The 21,223-nt window shown below is 35.4% G+C and overlaps 1 protein-coding gene across 6 annotated transcripts in view; it reads right to left on the bottom strand.

Annotated features, from left to right (window-relative positions):
* Nucleotides 1-21,223, bottom strand: part of TBC1D32 (TBC1 domain family member 32) — a 208,766-nt gene that overhangs the window by 99,351 nt on the left and 88,192 nt on the right. For 3 of the 6 annotated variants that reach the window (XM_036767861.1, XM_036767863.1, XM_036767865.1), the window contains exons 22-23: nucleotides 12,386-12,502; nucleotides 6,397-6,485 (exon numbers count right to left, since the gene is read on the bottom strand). In XM_036767861.1, coding sequence (XP_036623756.1) covers nucleotides 6,397-6,485; nucleotides 12,386-12,502 — 206 coding nt within the window. Of the gene's footprint in view, nucleotides 1-6,396; nucleotides 6,486-10,319; nucleotides 10,395-12,385; nucleotides 12,503-21,223 lie in introns of all 6 variants that reach the window. The other 3 variants (XM_036767860.1, XM_036767862.1, XM_036767864.1) reach the window with 2 other exon arrangements.

The raw sequence follows: 21,223 nt of genomic DNA, 5'->3' as shown, positions 1-21,223 counted from the left end.
TAATCCATGTTGACCAGCATTGTATAACTAATGGATTAAATATCATTAACCACAGGCAAAATGTAGCCAATATATATTAAAAACAAAGCACTTTATAATATATAGATTTCAAAAGCCCAGTAAAAGTTCCTAACCTGTACCTATAAAATTTAGATATATACTACAGGTTTCTAGAATGTGGATAAGAGAGACTGTATCTACTACAATTTTACCAAAAAAGAGAATAAATAAAACTGACATAATAATGATCACTCACATCTCTATACTATTTTAGAGTTTGGTAAGCTATTTCCTCACAATAATCCTGCAGAATAAGCTATGGCAAATATTATTATCATTTTCCAGATGGGGAAATTGAGATTCCAAGAAATTAAATTACATCCATGGTGTATGACACAAAGAACTACAGGTCATATTTCAATAATGAGATAGATTTTTTTGTTTTAGTTCATTAGATATTAATGTTCTTGTATATGCATTTTTGAAAAGCATAACTCAAGATGCATGTGACATAATTTGGCATCATTCTATAAGAGAAAAAATATGAGATATAAAACATTTATTAAAAGAATCTAGAATGTATGTTTATCATTATAAAACCCAGAATTACCCTTGTCAAAATAAAGCACTAAAGAATTCCTCATCTATAGTATACTGCTCCCCGCTGTTGAGATTTACACAAAAAAAGTGACTGAGGTGATAGCTCATAGAGTTATCAGTTTACAAGTACATTGGTAACTAAGGTGGGACTTTCTTACTGTTTCAGATTGATAAATTAATTAAGTCTCTTTGCTTGTGTCTTACTAGGTGCTAAACCCCAGGCCCACACCGTTTTAATACTAGGTGCAAAGCCCCAGGCCCAAACCGCTAATTACTAGGTGCTATGCCTATGTGGGCAAGAAGCCCTCAGTGTACTAAGGGGAGTTGCTAAGACCAGAGCCAATAGTAGGTGCCTAAGTTCTGGTCGCTCAGATAACATTTGATGATGTCCAAAGACTGTATAAAAAGAGAGAACAGAGCTATTTGCTTGAGGCTTTCACTCCTAGAGGAGTGTTAGTGTGGGACTCTGGGTAACAGCTGTAAAAGCCTCCCAGCTGTCAACCCAGATGTTGTTGGTTTCTTGGTAACTATGAATTGTATTTGGTCTGTTTATAATGTATATTTGTAATTTGTTTGTATTTGCTCTGAAGGTCAGGGTGCTGGCTTTTTCCCCTAAACTAAGTGAATGATATTTGTATATTGGATTGAAATGAGATTGTTAACCTCTTAACGCTACTTTCCTTAGTAAAGCAGATCAAATGAACTTGTACTGGTAACATTCTTGTTGTTCGTCTTTCACCCCCACAGCAGCTGCTAGCTGAATTGTTGAAACAATAAGCTAAAAACTCTATTAGGATTTCATGAGAATAAGTTTGATTGCAAGGACACAAAATGCAAAAAACTGTTTATACCTGTAATTTTTCTACACTAAGACTGCCATGCAGTGTAGAGAGAGCTGGCCTCAAAACCTACTTGAATTCAAGTCTTGTCTCTGACACATATTGGCTATGTGACCCTGGGAAGTCGCTTAACCTTTCGGTTCTCTAGATAACTAGATAATTAAGCTACAGAAAAGCTGACTTATACTACCCCTAAGAATCTTATACTGGTGATGTCATGCTTCTAGCTTTATCCCTATTTGAATTTTAAAAACCCTATAATGAAGCTTGGCTCTTAATGAAAGGTCAAAATATTTGAATAAAAGATCTAAGGCATGTCCTAAGATCAGGGGACAGTGATTTAAAAAAAAATTGCTTCAGATCCAGAACCATTTCCCATTAGATACATAGTAAAAGAATATTAAATTTACAAAAGAGGAAATTGTAAACTACCAACAATCACATGAAAGACTGTTCCATTTCAATAAAAGGAAAAAATTAAAATTGAAACAATGACGAGACTTTGCCTCACACCCAGAAAATTAGCAAATATGATCAAAGACAGAAATTATAAATGTCGGAAATGCTCCCAAAGCAAGGATATATACACTAATTCACTAGCTATAAATAGCTTAACCATTCTAGAAAACAATTTAGAATTTTGTGAGAACAGTCAATAAATAGTTCATACCCTGTGATCCAGAGATGTCACCACAGGGCATATACCACAAGAAGGTCAAAGACAAAAAAAAAACCATATACATGCTAAATATACATGCTAAAATATTCCTAGCAACAGTGTGTGTGTGTGTGTACAGAGAGAAATAAAGTAGATGTCCATTGGGGAATGCCTAAATAAACTGGGATATATGAATCACAGATCTTGAGAGTTCAAAGAGACCTCAGCAGCCATCTACAAATCCATAACAAAGAGTCCTTATAATTTCCCTGGCAAGCACTCAGCAAGGCTATGCTAGAATACCTCTGGACAGTTGTAAGTTTAAAGAATCTTTTTCCTGACATATAGCCTCAATTTACCTCTTTTCAACTTCCTCTGCTCCCAGTTCTGTTACATGGAACCAAATGGAAGAAGTCTAATATTTGAACAAAGTTATTGTGTCCTTCCTCCCGCACCCCCACCTCGAGTCTTCTTCAAGCTAGATCTCTCCAATTCCTTCAACTTAACCTCATATGACATGGATTCAATGATTCCCCCAAACTGCTGGCTGTTCTCCTTCGGATGTTTTGCAACTTACCACTGTCCTTTTAAAACACTGCGGTGGCTAGAATTGAACACAATACTCCAGATAAGACTGATGAAGGCAGAGTACAAGACTCTCATCTCTTTATTTCAGAAATATACAAAGGTCCCTTAGTGCAGCTTCGGTTTTTTGGCTGCTATATTATACTACTGACACATATTGAGCTTATAATTCACCAAAACCACCAGATTCTTTTTACAGCTACTGTTTAATCATGTCTCCTTTATCTTTTACTTATAAAGCTAATTTTCTTATACCCAAGCTTAAAGCTTTACATTTACCCCTAATTCATTTCAATTTATTAGGCAGCCTGTCAATATCTTTTTGGATCCTAACAATCATTCAGAATGCTAGCTATCCTTTCCAGCTTTGTCAACAGAAAATTTGATGAGCATGCCATCTATGGCCTTAACCAAGCCAATGTTAAAAATGTTGAATGTCACAAGGCTAAGTACAGATCTCCAAGTTATTCTCCAGGAGATCTATTGCCACATGAACCTTGAACAGTCTATTCAATCACTTCTGAATCTACCTAGTTGGATTATAATCTAATGCAAATTTCTTCATGCTCTCTACAAGAAAAGTATGAGATACATTAAGATTTATTAAAAAAAAAAACTAGGCAATATATGTCTACACCATTTCCCTCATCTTGTAGTTTAATAATTCTGTGAAAAAAATGAAGTCAGCAGGGCATGACCTATTCTTGATGAAGGTAGTTCTTTATAATCACTTGACTGACACTTCTTTAATGATCTGTTCTTAAATTTTCCCAAGAGGTAAAACCAAGCTCACTGTTTGAAGAGTTGCTATAGTTTAAAGAGTCTGTTCTCTTCCTATTTTTGAAAATTGGAATAACATTTATTCAGTTTGTTAGTACTTCTTTCATCACATTTGCCAATTCTTTCAATAAATGACAATGAAGTCCATCTGGGCCAGGTGACTTGAATTCATTAAGAAAAAACTGGTAAGCTCTTACTATTTTTTAATGTAAGTATCAAACTATCTTGGGTATCATCATGGAATATTATTGTGCTATCAGAAATAACAAATATGAGGAATTCAGTAATTCTAGTAATACCTCTATGAACTAAAGCAGTTTAAAAATGGGAGCCAGTGAGGTGAAATGGGGGAAAATTTGGATTTGAGGTCAAAAGACTTAAGTTCTTATACTGTCTCTGCCACTTACAACCTGTGTGAGCTTAGGCAAGGTACTCAACCACTCTGGGCCTCAGTTCCTCATATGTAAAATGAGTGATTTAGACTAGATGGCTTCTTCTGGGATCCCATTAAATATTACTGTGCATCTATAATCTTATAATCCTATGAGGTAAGTAGAAGTGGGAGAATAATACATATATATATATGTGTGTGTGTGTGTGTGTGTGTATATATATATATATATATATATACATATATATATACATATATATAATGACTAATGATATAAATAAAAGAATGCCATAATGAAGTTCAACACTGAGGCATACATAACAATCTAGGTCATAGAAAAGAGTTGCCTAACTATCTTCCACCTCGAGGAGAGAGATGAGTGATTATGCATGTAGTATGTCACATATACTGCAAGTGATCATTGTGTTGATTGATTTTACTTATGTTTTTCTTTATTACCAGGGAGAGCTCATTTGGTGGGGGTGGAGAAAGTATATAAAAGAATGGCTGTGATTTAAAAATAAAAATATCCTTAAAACTTTTTAAAAATAAATTAAATTGGGAGGATTCTGGAAAGATGGCAGAGTAGGTCAGAAAATTCCAAACTCTCCAGATTTCCCCCACAATGTGTGAACATGGAGCAGAAAAAACAATAAGAGTTGGGGCAGAACAATGGTCCTCCTGGGACAATCAGAAGAAAAATCCCAGGACCACGGTAGCAGGTAGAAGGCAAGTAGTGGAGTCAGGAAGGATAGGAAATAGGAGATACACACAAACATTAAATAAAGATCAGGTGTAGAAGTTATTGGGGGGGAAAAGCAAAGGTAGTAATCATGAGCCCAGACAAAAAAGCTAAAATAGATTTAATCAGAAAAGAAAAATAGGGAAACTACACTATATGTCAGCCATATTAATCAATAATATTTTACACTATTAAATAAGTAGACAGTAAAAGGTCATAATAATGCTGTGATATAGGAAATGATGAATTGGTAGACTTAAAAAAATAGGGAAAAATTTGGCCCTATGAAGGTAGACATTATCCACCCTCAGAGAAACAGAGGACAAATAAGAACAGCACAGTCTTATATTAGATGCGTATGAATGTATTTATCCATACATGAGTATGATTATAGATATCTAAATATAGTACGTTTATGTAAGTGTATGCATGTATATGTATATATGTTTGTATGTATAAGTGTATATATGTGTGTGGGTATGTATATATGTGTATGTGTGTACACATACACACACACAGATAGACACACACAAATATATCTGCGCTTAATTGCAGCCTTCTTAGGGGAAGGGGGGAAAAAGAAAAAAGAAAAAGTACACACCAGAGAACAAAAGAAAACTTATAAGGAAGCAAATAAAAGATGAACCGCTCAGAATACAATGTGTAGTATTTACTATATAAGCTTTCTTAAAATGGAAATTTATTCCTGTATATTTTGAATCCTCTCTTACATTCTTCTGTACACATGGCAATGCTTTTTTTTGTCTTTTCTTATTTTATATTTTAGTTTTAGTACTTAAGTCTATCATACATTTGTTTTTCCTTTCTTATTGTATTTTTAAGTTTTAGTATTTAAGTTTAAAATAAATTAATTTTAAAAAGAAAATAAATTAAATTTTAAGGAAAGAAAAATTAATTGCTTTCTCTTTTAGAAAAAAAAAAAAGTCTGCCCATTGACCCCCTCATGTTCTTGAAGAACAATTAATTTTTTCAGGCAAAAAAAGATACTGCTTGACTCTAACAAAACTGAAAAAGTCTTTAAAACAAATATTAAAAATCTAGTATCCTTTTGGGATTATTTTTATCACTGTAACCTACAATCAACAATGCAAAGAAAATTTTGGAAATTGGGCTAACACCTAGACAAAACTGATCTATTAACATTTCTAAAATATTTTATTGATGTCTTTTCTATATATCTTTATATTTCCAAAACCCATTTCCTGATTATCTATTAATATTTGTTAAATTAGTTTTTAATAGCTAAGAGACAGAAATTTCATCCCAGTGGTTACAACAAAACTTCAGAAAATCAAAGTTGTAATGAACATTGAAGCATCAGTGGTGGATCAAATATGTCACTGTATCCCATCAAAACCAAATCTGTGGGGAAGGTAGGATCTGTTCAAGATTAAGAAGGCTCCAATTCACTATGAAGTTTCAGAGTGCTGCCCAGTAGACAACTTACTGTTCTTACACAATGAAATAGAATCTAGACTAAAGAATACCACAGTTTTATAAAGCAAAATAACAATGAATAAAGTGTAAAGTCCAAATAAAACAATATAATAGGACCTTTTGCCTGGGGTGGTCTTCAAACTGTTAGGTAACAACTTCTATTTTATGGTTTTTGAGTCTACAAGTGAAATAGTAAAAAATGGTGATTAATAATTGATATTAAAGGTTCTTATTTTGGTACAGGAGGAAGAAAATCAATACAAATTATTTTTAAAATCCTGAAGAGATACTTGCTGTTTTAATGTAAATGAACATACACATTCCAAGGAAAAGAATCCCATACCTTAGACCAAAAATATGTGATTGTTCATAATTGAATAATGATCGAATCTTGGCTTCAGAATTCAAAATTATAAGTCTATCAATAATATCCTAAAAGAGAAAGGAATAAGAGTATAATATTGTATATTATATAACAGATATTTATTAAGAACATATAAAAGTTACAGAATCAGTTTTAAAGAAGATAAACCAGTGTGACATCAGATTGTTCTCAAGCTATTATATCCTATAGTCATTTTAGTGTGCTTTTAACTTTTCATTTTTCTCATATAATTTTTCCGGCTAAAAACACTTTTTCAGAAATTCAATAAAGTTAGCCAAGAAGATGAAATGATTATAATGGAAGCCCATAGAAAGAAGATCACAATTCTGAAGTGCATTGAATGGAAGTTTTGTGACCTGCTGACAACTTACTGGAGCTATGCAGCTCAGGTCTCAATATATTGCAAGGTTTTCTATGACATAATATGGGGTATAAAACCCTACTGTAAGGAACACTTAAATCAAACTCATTGATTTAAGTCATCAAAATCATTGAAATGATATGTTATTACATATTTATGTTTTATATTGCAAAACATACATATATACATACAAATAAACATGTTGTTATACCCACATACATATAAAAAGCACTGTATAAATGCTAGCTATCATATATAGCTTTTGTGTATGCATACAGATATACAGCTTTTGTGTGTGTGTATGTTTCCATGTATATATACGATAGCTAGCATTTATATAGTGCTTTAAGGTGTACAAATTGCTTTACATAGGTCATCTCATTTGATCTTCACAACAGCCCTGTGAAGTAGATACTATTATTATCCCCATTTAACAGCTGAGGAAACTGAGGCTGAGAAAGGTTAAGTAATTTGCCCAGGGTTACAGAGCTAGCAGAAGCAGGATCGAAACACAGGTCTTCCTGACTCTAAGTCTAGTAATCTATACATTGCACCACCTATTTGCCACATGTGTATGTGTGAATGTATATGTATATGTATATATAATGTATACATATATAAATACTACATGTATATACATACACACATATATATTGTCAAAAAAGATATTTGAATTCCCAAAATATAATTGATCCTGCCATCCCTTCAAGCTCCTCCCTTTTTAAAAAAATTGTTCAAAACATACTTCCATATTAGCCACATCAAAAAAAAAGGCAAGAAAAATAAAGAAATGAGAAAATTATACTTCAATTCACACTCAGAGTTCATCAGTTCTCCCTCTGGAGGTGGTGGAGAGCATTTTTTCTTCATGAATCTTTTGGAATTGTCTTGTATCACTGTACTGATCAGAGCAGCCAAGTCTTTTACAATTGATCATCACTAAAATATTGCTGTTATTATGCACAGTGACATCCTGGTTCTTCTCACTTCACCTTGCATCAGTCCATACAGATCCTGCCATGTTGCTTTTTTTTCCGAAACTATCCCTCTTATCTTTTCTTATACCACAATAGTATTCCTTCACAATCATACCCCACAACTTTTTCAGCCATTCCCCAACTGACAAGCATCCCTTCAACTTACAATTCTTTGCTACCACAAAAAGAGGTACTATAAAACATTTTTCGACAGAGAGGTCCTTTTCTTTTTCCTTTGATTTCTTTGTCATAAAGACATAGTCCTGGTACAGCTTGGTCAAAGTTTTATAGCCCTTTAGGCATAGTTCCAAATTGTTCTCCAAAATGGCAGGACTAATTCACTATACCACCAGAAGCTCATTACTGTACCTATTTTCTCCTCATCCCCTCCAGCGGTTGTTATTTCAGATAGGAATGAGATGGTACCTCAGAGTTGTTTTAATTTGCTGTTCTCCCTATCAATAGTGATTTAGAACATTTTTTCATATAACTATAGATGGCTTTGATTTCTTCTGAAAACTGCTCATTTGTATTCTTAGGGGAATGGCTCCTATTTTTATAAATTTGACTCAGTTCTACCCTTAGTATTTATTTGACAAATGAGGCCTTTATCAGAGAAACTTGTAAAAAATTTTGATCTTACGTCATTGTCTAAGGTATTTTTACCATAATTATCTCTTTTAATTACATCTGGTTTTGTTTTTAGTTTGTGTGACATTATGATTATTAACTGTGCATTTCCCTCCATCCTATTTTCTTCTATTTATCCTTTTCCCCCCATCTGTGTGTGTGTGTGTGTGTGTGTGTGTGTGTGTGTGTGTGTGTAAAAATTTCAGGCTTTTTGTACTGCTGTTTTCAAAACTAGTTCTGGGAGCATACAAGTTTTGGGTGCTTCTAAGGTAATGTGATCCTGGGAAAGGTAAGGTCACTGTTCTCCTGTTCTGTGCTCTCATTTTTACCCAAAAAGGGCTCCTGGTCCCCAGCAGCCACCAATGCTAGCACTAACACTCTCTGCCTTGGAATTGTGATCTGGGCCCCTACTCCATTGTGACAGACCAAGAGCACTCCTCTCTGTCCAGGAACTGTGATTCAGAACTGTGTATGGGCAATAGAGCTGCCAATCAGCATCAATTCTATCCAGTGCCAGCAAAAGATCCCGTATAATCTCTTTGTAACCAGTTGTCCAAGTCCCTTCCCATCTCTGGGCTGAGAGCTCCCAAAAGCTGCTGCTGAAATAGCTGTTGCCACTGCAGTATGTGTAGGCACAGGAAAGGCCTCCAACCTGGTCCCACAGACTTTTCCTGCCAATCTCTTAAGTTTTCTTAGGCTGAAAAAATGTCTCACTCCAACACTTGTTGGCATTTCTATTCCAAAATTTAATTTGAGGTGTTATTCTAAAGTTGTTTGAAGTTAAATGTTAGGAGAGTAGCTGGGTGGCTGCTTCTAATCCATCATCTTGGCTCCCCTCTCTACTGTTTAGAAAGCAAATTCCTAGAAAAGCAGTTTACATCCTCTTTCCCAACTCCTAGTCAATGCATGACCTCTTATAATTTGGCTTCTGACCCCACCACAGGACTGAAACAACTCTTTCTAAAGCTAACAATGATCTCTTAATTACTAAATTCAATTACTTTTTCTCAGTCTTGATCCTCAATAATGAAAAATCTATACTAAAATTCCATAACACTATTAGAATAAGAGTAAATCAAACAAAACCAGGAAACACAAATATCTTAAAATTTCATATGCAGTAAATCAGTTCAATTTGCTAGTCTAAATATTATCTACCCTAAGAAACCAATGATTAAAATCATTTAGAAAAATAGTCTAATTTTTATAGTATATATCAGTGTGTATAATCTCATATAACCGATTTTGCCAAGGAAGTTGCCTTGATACTGTTTTCTCTATGATTTTCTATATTATATACAATATAAGAATAATTATAACAATAATTATAACAGCATTTAGATTATACTTTTAGATTTACAAAAAACATAGTGCAACTATCACTATATTTATTTTACAGATGAAGAAACTGAGTCCCAAATATGTTAAGTAACTTGGCTAAAGTTACACAATCATTTAGTCAAAGCCAAGAAAAACCCCAGGCCTCTGACAACTTCATACTGAATTTTTGTATGAATGTCTATTAGCCAAAATAAAAATTATAATCTTTAAAATTTTATTATCATGACATTAGTATATATATATATATACACACACACATATCTGTGTATATGTCTGTGTGTGTGTGTATATATATAAACACACACACACACACACACACACACATATATATATATACACACACACACACAGATATATGGAGAGAGGAGAGAGATTGGTAGACTAAAGTTATCATCAGTTAGTCTTAGAGCTAGAGGATGTTAGTTAAGCCTATTAGTTCATATCAAAAATACTCTGAAAACCATCCACAATGATTAAAAGAATGCCTTGCTTCACATATGTGCCATGCTTCATATATGTTCCATGCATTAGAGCTCTTTGTAACTTATTCTCATAGACAGGAAAATCATTACCTTTCTTTCCAAGGACTTCAAGTCCAAAATTTTCATGTGATTGATGAGAAGCAAGAGCAGGATAAGGCAAGAGTTCTGATAAGAAGGAAATTAAATAGCTCTCTACTGAAATCTGTAAAGGGAATAATGCCTGCCATTTTGCCTTATTAAGTCTCAGGTAAGAAAAAGCACTATTTTTTTCCTATGAGAAGCACCTTCGAAAGATGATCCTATAGGTTTTTCTGAATCACAACTGATCAGTCAATAAGCATTTATTAAACAGCAGGAAAAATAAAATAATCCAGACTTTCAAGGATACTGGTGCAAGCATCTGATTAAGGTAACTCCAAAGTTCTAGTTTTGAATCTAAGTATTACGTGTAAAGAAACCTTTGATCTTCTTACCAACAATCAGAGAAAATGCTAAGGACTTAACCCCTCATCTCTGAAACTTGTGCCCTGGGGCCCTCATTGTCCTAACTGGTGAGAGACTCATATGATTTACTACAACTAGTTGGACAGCCAAGCTTTACTTTATTCCTCTGCCATCTCATCACCATGCATATGTCCTCCTCTTTTTTCCCAACCCCTGCTGCTGTGCAGGCATAACTAAACCAATGCTGCCACTGCCACTTGAAAGGGTATAATTGATCTACCATTTCCCCTATGACTCCACTCACTATCACCATGCTTTTAAAAACTAAAATATCTTTCTTAACCCATGTCTGGCATATAATAAGCACTTAAAACATGATTGTTGATTTAAATGACCACCACTTCTCTATGTATATTGTTTCCTCTTTTAGACTGTAAACTCCTTGAGAGCAGGAAGTGTCTCTCCAGCACCCGGTATTTGTATCCCCAGCACTTAGCATATTGCTTGGCATAGAGTAAGCATTTATTAAGTTCTCATTCATTCATTTATTCATTCACAAAAAAGGAGAGAGAACTTAGTCTCACTAGCTCATGAAACAGCACACTGCTATAATCTGTCAAAGTCCTGGTAAATAACATCCTAAATCACTTCCAGGTCCCAGGTTCCTACCTACAACCCACTCTCCTATAGGAAGAAGAAAAACAACATCCCATCGCAAACCAGCCTTCTGGCTGGCATGACAGAATAGGAGAAAAGTCATTCTATCACATACCAGTCTCCTATCTTTGTGGAGAGGGAAGATACTACCCTTTCATTGAACCAGTATCCTACATGGTCTATAGCCTCCCTCTGGAAGAAGAAAAAAGTCACATCAACACACTGGTTCTTCTGCCTGGTTTCCAGACTCCCACAGCAAGAGGAGAGCTACTATCCCTTCCCATACCAGGCTTTGGCATAAAAGGAGAAAATGTCATTATATTGTGCCAGGTCTCCTCCCTCATTTCCAAGGTCTCTTCTGAAGAAAAAAAAAATACCATTTCAAGAGCAGCAGTTTCCTGCCTTTATGAGGAGGTGGTACCAAGTAATTATTATTCCTTTAACCTTTACTTAATTAATCCTTATATGTTCATATAGTCCATACATATTCATTATAAGTCAAGGCACTAAAAAACTTTGAAAAATCAAAAAATGGTCATTGACTTTTAAGTGTTAAATGCCTTGGATAAAACAAACATGCACGTACTATTCACATGCAGTACTAAAAAATAGTTTGCTAGAACAGGTTTTTGTTTGTTTCTTTTAATTTCAGATTTTAAAAGGGCATATATTTGGTTGAAATTGAGTTTGCTCCTAATTAGCCACATTTCTAAAGATAATCAAAATAATCACCAAACACATAGTCACTTATAAAAAAAATATAGTCAACAAAAAACAGTCACTTGTAATTTCAACTACGTACATATCAACTATGATCCTTCTTCCTTTCAACCACACATAGAAAGATGACCTTGCAATCTGGAGCAATGTCAGCAAGAGAGTATGATGCCCAGGTTCACCCATGTATCACATTCAAGTATAATTTACAATACAGATAATCCATGAGGAGATAATCAAAATTGGCTCTAAATTTGATTAAAAGAATGGCTGTTCTTATTCAGAGAATAGTTTTACATCTAAATCTCTAATAATGGTTTTTATAAGAACATACTTACAACTATGCATGTAGGAACTTCACGAAGTGAATATTCTGATTTATTTGGAATATCCTGGTTGCTTATCAATTCATAAACAGCAGGGTAGGATAATAAATTTACCAGTGCTAGAAAAGACTATGGAGAAAGAATGGAAAGAAAAGGAAGGGGTAGAGAGAGTAGGAAAAAAAGAGGAGAGAATAGAAGAGGTTATTTAATTTAAGAAAGAAATTTTGTTCAATTTAAGAAAGAAATTTTGTTTATATATAGCTAAGAAGTAGACTAGCATAACAGTTTTAATTGCAAGATTTCAGTCCATTTCTTTTTGAAAATAATATTTAGTAAATAAAAATACATTCTGAGTGCATTTTAAAGAAAATATCACATATAAGACATATTTGCATTTAGCATCTGTGAAAAAAGTAACATGATGAAAAATTTTAAAGGCAAAGCAAAGTATTCAAAAACATTTGATCTCACAGATGCAACCTATGAACCAAGGCCATTTATTTAATAATTCTATCTCAGGGTTTTTAACCATTTTTGTGTGTCATGGAACCTTTTGGCCCTATGGTCCCTTTTCTTAGAATATATTTTAAATCCATAATTTAAAGAAATGAGGATATATAATAAGGATGTATTTTTTTCCCATTCAAGTTTATAGCCCCTTTGAAATCTACACATAACACCTTGGGAAATTCACAGACCCCAGGTTAAGAACTTCTGTTTTATCTAATGCATAAAAATCAGAAACCAAATTAACTACTTATTGCTAGTTCATGGAAGCAATTTAGATTTGTAGAAAAAAATTGCTTTCAGGAAGAAAGTAAAGTGACCTATAAAACTCATCACTTTTCCAGATCAAAGAACAGACTCTTTCTTAGTTTACCATTATAGTAATCACTAAGTCTCTCTTCACTGTGAACAATTCTACACAAAACACAATCTTTCTTCTAAAATGCCAATTTTATCATATTACTCTTCTGGTCAAGAATCTCTAACAATTCCCCATTAACAAATCAAATTGAAGCTCCTTCACCTAGTTTCAAAAGCTCTCCATCTCCCTTTGTATTATTCAACAACTTTTTTTTCTTTATTTCACAACACAAGCCCTTTATTATTGACAAGTACATTTGCTTACTACGATAATACCCATATAGGTGCATACACTATGTAAAATGTATTTTTTTCCCATCTTCATGCCCATGTTAGCAGTTATACCAGATTACTCTAAATTTTCAACACTTCGCTTAAAACCCCAAACATTCCCAAATGAAGTTCACTCAGATCTTATCATTTCATATATACTTACAGTTTATATTCATTTGCAGATATATTTTCTTATCAATTTAAAATTATGTTCATATATATATTACCAGCTAGAATCATAACTTTTTAAGCTTAAAAGGACTCCAAAGATGAGCTAGTTCAAGTTGCTTTTGACAATGAAGAAATAAGGACAGAGATAAGTGACATGGGCAAGTCTCTCAGTACTAGAATCTTGGTTCTATAGATTCCAAGGGTCATTATATTTTCTATAAAAGGTTTATTTCTAATTAGCTCAGCTTATCCACTTTTAAAAAATAATTTTCTGACAATTTTTTTACAGCCTTCACTCTAATCCTTTTCTGGTAGTCACATTATACAATTTGGGTACAGCAGTAACATTACATTATTAGTGCCTTGAAGGAGGACAAGGAGTCACCTACAATTTAGAAGCAAAAGAGATAGAAGTAGCCTCATGAAAAAAGATAGATAAAACTAATTTAACCTAATTTTTGAAAAATAGATAAGGTTTCAGAAATTGGTCAGAAAGTGCCTTACAGACATAGTAGACATCAAGGAAGAAAGATAGCATAAGAAAAATTGAGGAAATACTAATTCCTAAGATGAGTAACATACTAGTCAGGCTATGGAATATGTGAAACATAGTAGGGATGGGGTGTTTGTGCTTGGACTCTAATGCTAACATTTCCCCTTAGCCTCTGCTTGGGTGCCTGTGCCTGGACCCCAATTCCAGAATCACATCCAGTTCTAAAACTACATCTCTCCTCAGCTTTTAAGCATTGGCCCTAGCAGTTCCTCTCTAGTTCAAGGTTAGCATGCCTTTGCAAAATACTTATCTCTCCTCCTGATACTACGGCCAGCTGCACCTGTAGAATTTATTGGTACGACTCCCTGTGTAAGTGCTAATTGGCTGTGCACTGGGATGTAACAAAATTTACTACTTACTGACCTACTGATATGTATCCTAGACATAGTCAAATGTATACTCCCTTACATTACTCTTGACTAACAAGACATTTGATGGAAGCAACCTGGATATTTCCAGTCAGCCCTGACCATTGGTTAACTTAGTGACATTTCACAGTCAAAACCACACCTCCAAGTTGCCCCCCTTGGGCAATTTCCCAGTGAACTCTGGATAAGATACCTGTGCAGTAGATACAAAAAGTGCATGTTCCTTTAAGAACCGACCACCCCTTAACCACTCCCTAATCCCACCCCAAAACACCTAATTGACAGGTTTCACCCCCAAATCTTGTACTTAAACTTTCCCTGTAGCCCTGTAAGGTTGCAGGTTCCCTAAGAACTCTTGCCAGCTGTAAAGTGTAATAAATCTTTTCCACCTTGACTTAAAGAATGCTTGAGATCATGAATTCATTCCAGATGGCCCCGACTCTCTCCAGTACTCAGATTCTTGAAGGGCACTCCTCCTCAACAACCCCATCTAGGAACTCCAGTCTTGGGGTTCCTGGACCTCGGCTCCCTCAACCCTCAAAAGCAGTATAAGGTAATACTGAATGGTCTTACATTCTTTGTTAAATAACTGTATTTTATTTGGCGGGTAATGGAGAGTCCAAATAAGGTTATGAGAAGAGCAACCAAGGTATCGTATTAGGATAATTACACTGGCATTAGTCTATGTAGGCTACAGCAAAGTGGAAACAGATCGGAGTGGGGTAGGGAAACTGAATAGATGGCTACTGAAATTCCAAGCAAGATGTAACAAAGGCCTGAACTGGAATAGTGGCAATGGGAAAACAAAGAAGGGTACAGATACAAGAGCAAATGAGGAGGCAGAACCCATAGGACTTAGTAACTCTTTGGACACTGAGAGTGAGGGAGAAGGGGAGTCAAAAAAGCAGTCTAAGATTTCAACCCTGGAACATTAAGAGAATGGTAAGGTCAAGACCTGGATATGACTTCCCAGACATATGACCAATAAGACAGAATACTAGACATATCCTCCAGTTCTTACAACCTCTCAAATCTCCCTAAAACAGGAACTATATACACAACAAATAAAGAAATTTCAGTCGCCTTTATGTTCTAGGACACCAAGCACTCAAATGAGGTAAAAGTCAGTGAAATTAAAACAAAGAAGGTTAATTGCTAGCCCTTCTTACCTGACTCACTTAACACCCCTTCCTCTACTGCCCATCATGTTCTGGGAGCAAGGCTGCACAAAATGACCCACTAGCCTACAACAAGAACTTAACTCTTCTTTATGCTCCCTCCCACCCCACCCCAATCCCAAGTGTTGTGAAAAATCAAAATGCAAGTAGGGAATGTTCCCTCAGTACAGCAGAGTTCAAACAGAGAACTATAAAAGAGAGGAAATTGGGGAGGAAATATGTATGGCTGTGTGGTACTCCACTGAGCATGAAAGAATGAGCCTCACAACTAGCTGGAGCCAGTTCTGTGCCCACAAAAGTCACTTGGGGCAGAAACTGAGGACAGTGAACCATGAACTGCCTATTGTGGAAGGAGATTGATGAGAATTTTATCTCAGTTCAACTTCGAGGGCAACCCCTTCCAAAGGAGAAGAAGCCAGAAAGTAGATAATAGAAGCCTACGAGGAAAAAAAAATTGAAATTACAAAGATCTTAGGAAGAAGAAAACTCAATTAAAGGCCTAGAACATAAGCAGATAAGCTGAAAGGGAAAATATTAATAACAAAAAAGAATGTGACCTGCATATCAGTGAAATAATCCATATATATGTATGTGTGTGTATGTGTGTGTATATATATATGTGTGTGTATATATATATGTACATATATATATATTTATATATGAATATTCTGAAAAAAAGGAAAATAAAGCAAAACCTAATGGGGCAGAAGACCTTCTAGATCCATCCTCAGGAGGGCATGGAACCACAGCAGGATGTTTCTAAATGGTTTGAAAGACAAATAAAAACAAAAGCAGAATTTATGGTCTGCACACATTAATAACTGTAAGAATGGGGAAAAACAACTTTAATCCCTGGTGGGAAGTATCACCAAAGAAGCAAAAGAGAGAATAAGGGAGTAGGAATGCAAATACAAAGAAGTGAAGATGATCTAGAAGAGAAACAAAAAGCACTAATACTAAAAGAAAACATAGTCTCCATACAAACAAAACATGCTGATCTTCAAAAATGGGTAAGTAGAGACAACTTAAGAATTATAAGTCTTCCAGGAGAACAGAAAAAGTGAAAAAAAGGACTATTACTCAAGAAATAACAAAAAAAAACTGCCCAGAACATCTAAATGGGGGTGAGGGGGAGCGGAATTGCCAATCAAAAGAATTCCCAGATTGCCAAGAGAAAATTGCTAAATTAATGTAATGAGTTTACAGATCTTGCTGTTTTGATCTGAATTTGTAGTCATTCCATGGCCTAAGCAACAGTTAAATTAATGTTTGAACTTATTATATGTAAAAGATTCAATTTCTGAAGTATCTATTTCTTCCAGAATGAATACAATCAGGAAGGATAAAAAAAAAGAAGCTTGTGAAACAACAATGTGTGTCTATTCATTTGTAAGGTTCAAGTCAGGAACCTCTTTTTGTTTAAGGCAGTACAGTTAAGTTAGTGAAGAGTAATAACTTATGAGCTATCTTGTCTATGGTAGAAATATAGAGGAAAGTAGTTGTTTTCTCTCTCCTGCTTGGAACCATTTCCTTTGTACTGATAATGTCAACCATAGCTCTCCTTCTCCTTCTCCCTGATACCCTAAGTTCCCTTCACCCTCGCAAGTGGGAAGACAACTATTTAATTAAACTGGGAAATTATGTAGGCAGAGGGGGAGCCCAAGACTGCTGGGTATGTCACCCCCATCCACAGAGTAATCCTCACTTTTATCCAGAGGCAGTTTTTGCAAAGCCCCTCTCCCCAATGTGACCTCCTCAGAGGTTTTTGCCACCCCTATAGTATTGGCTACTCCACAATGGGCAAATTTATCCTCCCCCACCCCCTGTTTAGTAACAGGGAACTATTCTCAGGCTTGGCAGATAAGCTCTACAGCCACAGAACTGGTAAAGACCTCTGTTAAGGGAGGGTTTGTAAATGTCTCTGCTGGTTTTTTTTTAACTTGCTCCACCTGTGAGGATACCCACAGTGAAGAGTGTTCTCACATCTTTTGCCAGTTGTACCTCTTGTACTGAGGGAACATGCCCAACTTGCACCTATGATCATTTTCCTCTCTCCACCCTCCTTGTAGGTTCTCCTTATCTAGCTTTCACTTCTCAGCCAATACAAAAGGCCACGGCCTTCTCTGGCTACGAAGCTCTTGTTAACTCCTTTTCTTGTCCCCCTCCTGATCGTAATTCTTTTATTTCTTTTTGGTTCTTGTTAACCTTCTTGCCAGATTTGTCTCTTCTAGGCTCAGTGCACTGCACCTGCAGATGACAGCTCAAGCTGGATACCAACCTCTGTCCAAGACCATGACCCATCACCCCCTGGACCTGGCGTCAACCAAGTTCTAGACACTGGGTACAGACCCTGTGAGGCAGGGACAGCTCTACATCCACCCTCAGCAAGAAGCAGTTCCAGAAGCTGAGACCTTCATCCCTTACCCCAAATGATTTTGGGTCCCATCTATTTAAGGGGGGAATGATGGGGTGCTTATGCTTGAACCCTAATTCTAACAGCCTCTGCCAGAATGCCTGTGCCAGCATCCCAATTCCAAAACACATCTAGTTCTCAAAACATATTCTCTCTCAGGCTGTCTATCTCTAGCTAAAGGGCAGTATGCCCTAACTTATCTCTGCTTCTTCCTTAGTACACTAAGTCATAACCATATTTACTATTTGCTGACCTAACATGTATCTTAGACATGGTATTCTGTCTAACAAGACACTAGATGAGAAACTATTCCCTTTAGTCCCAAGCGATAGTGAACTCAGTGATATTTCACAGTAAAAACCACACCACCAGTAACCCCACTGTGGGCTATTTCCTAGAGAATTCTGGGTAATACGCCTGTGCAGCAGATACTAAATGTGCCTGTTTCTTTAAGAACCATGCCCCCACCACTCCCTAATCCCATCCCCAAACACCTAACTGACATGTGTCCCCCCTTTCATCCCCTAGAAGCTTCTATAAAAATCCCCCCCTGCACCTCTTTAGAGTTTCAGGTTCCCTAAGAACACTTGCCCACTGAAAAGTGTAATAAATCTTTCCCTCCTTGACTTAAAGAATGCTTGGATCTACAAATTCATTCCAGGCAACCTGGGAACTTTGGTTTGGGATTCTTACATCCCTGGGGATCATTTCTCCCTCAACAAGAATAGGAGGGAAAATAAAAACAGAGATGAAAGGAGGAAAATATAGGAAAATATGTGATGTAAATTAATCAAGTCAATTGCTAATGATGAAGGGAAAACAACATTTGTAGTCACCCAGAAAGAAGACAGCCTTCAGGAGAATGGCTGATGAGACAGGAAGGAATTAAAAGTGGGAATAAGAATAGGTAAATCTTGTTTGAAGGAGTACCACTGAGGAATGCTTGCAAAGGAGAAGAGAGACAATCCATAAAAGTAAATAGGGACGTGATAGTGGGCATTATCTGCAGAGATTTGGTGCTTAGAAAGACCAATGCATCCTGCCTCAGGTTAAAGGGGTCAACTGACATTCAAAAGAGTGGAAGGGTATAGATCCATAGAAGAGATTTCAAGCAGATGGGGTGGTAGGTGGAACAATCATGAGGAAGGCAGAGGTTAATAATGAATGGAACAATCAGTGACATGGGAAAATTCCTACCATGGGTTAATATCCTCTCTATCACCTGCAGACAGGGTATCTATAAGAAAAACCAGTCAATGGGCCAAGATCTAAAATGCAATAATATAGAAACTATATAGAATAAGGAACCCAAAATAGATGCTTTAATTCCATGAGGAATAGAGAGAATAAAGAAAGACTAAGTATAAGAGGGATGAATCAAAGAACTAAAGTGTAGAATAGATAGGGAAGATAAATAATGAAGAGAATAACAGGGGAAAATTGTTTTTACAAAACGGAACAGGAAATTAAATTGTAAAACCTAATGAACAAAAGGTGAAGGGGAGAAGGGGGAGAGGGATTTTATTTGACTACTTAACTGAGAGAGGGATAAAGAGGATAAGGATTAAATAACTCAATAATAGTAATCAAGAAGAATGAACTAGTACATTAAACAAAATTTGAAAACCAGTGAAGGAAGTTACAAATTGGAGGATGGGGAGGAACTTGAAGGGAAAAGGAAGAGAGCCTCTGTTTGGCACCGAAAGTCCTTCATAACCTGGCCCCTTCTTACCTTTGTAATTTTCTTATTCCATTCTCTCCGACCTATTTTTCAATCCACTGGCCTCCTTTCTGTTCTTGACACATGAAATTTTCTCTCTCAACTCCATGCTTTTCACTCTCCTTATCCTCCCACCTGGAACTCACTCACTCTGCATCTCCACCTCCTGGTTTCTCTGGCTTCCTTCAAATCTCCACTAAAGTCTCAACTTCCCCCAAGATACCTGTCCCAAGTCTTCCATTACCTTAGTGCCTTTTTTGAGATTATCTTCAATTGTTCTCTCTGGTACCAGCTTCTCCATTAGTCAATGAGCTCTTTGAGAGAAGGGATTGCCTTTTTGGTTTTCTCTGTATCCTTAATGCTTATTACAGTGCCTGAAACAGTGGTGGCTTAATAAGTGCTTACTGACTTAGATATATCTGCTTATTATCACATTTTTAAAGATCCCTCTATTCCTGTTTTTTCCAGCATTTTTAGCATGAGTATTGCACTTGGTAAAAAGATTTTTTGCATCAAATGAGATAGCCACATAGTTATAGATATTTTTGTTTTTAATATGATCATGTTAAACATTTCCATAATTTCCACCTTGATAATAATGATTTTTTGCACAAATTGATGACATCTTTATATGAGAATTTTAAGATTTTTGAAGAAATATTCATTAACAAAATTAGCCAAGAGTTCTCTTTGTTTGACCTTCTCTAGTTTAGATATCAGGACTATATTTGTCTAACAAAACAAAACTGGAAGAGTGCTTTCTTTATCCTTTCTTACAACTATTTGTTTAGTATAAGTATTAATTATTCTTTAGGATTATTTAAGAACACTATTTGAGGTTGTGGTAATTTGGATATTTTACACTTTTGTAATTAACTGTTTATTTCTTTTGAGTTTTTAATTTTGTTGGCATCTAATTATGCACAGTAGGCACTGATAATTCTTTTTATTTCTTCTGGGTTCCTTGTGATTTTTAATTTGTTCACTTTTATTTTAATTTTCCACCCTCTTCTTTTTTAATCAAGATGGTTAAAGTTTATCTATCTAGTCAGCCTTTTCAAATAATAAGCTTTTAGTTCTATAGTCTTTTTGGTTTCAAATTCATTTATGATTCCTGACTTTCTAAATGTTTTCTATTGTGTTGATTTTGGGTCTATTCATTTGTTGGCTTTCCAGTTTCTCAAAAAAGCACTGAGGAACTGAATGAAAAAAAGGTTAAGATTAAAAAATTGTGTTTGATATAATTATTTAACAAGTATGTAGTAAATGAACAGAAAGAAAATAATCTGGAGGAAAAGAAGTTGAGC

The sequence above is a fragment of the Trichosurus vulpecula genome, chromosome 7 (assembly GCF_011100635.1).
Source record: "Trichosurus vulpecula isolate mTriVul1 chromosome 7, mTriVul1.pri, whole genome shotgun sequence".
NCBI classification, from domain to species: domain Eukaryota; kingdom Metazoa; phylum Chordata; class Mammalia; order Diprotodontia; family Phalangeridae; genus Trichosurus; species Trichosurus vulpecula.
This window is presented reverse-complemented; position numbering and strand designations above follow the sequence as displayed.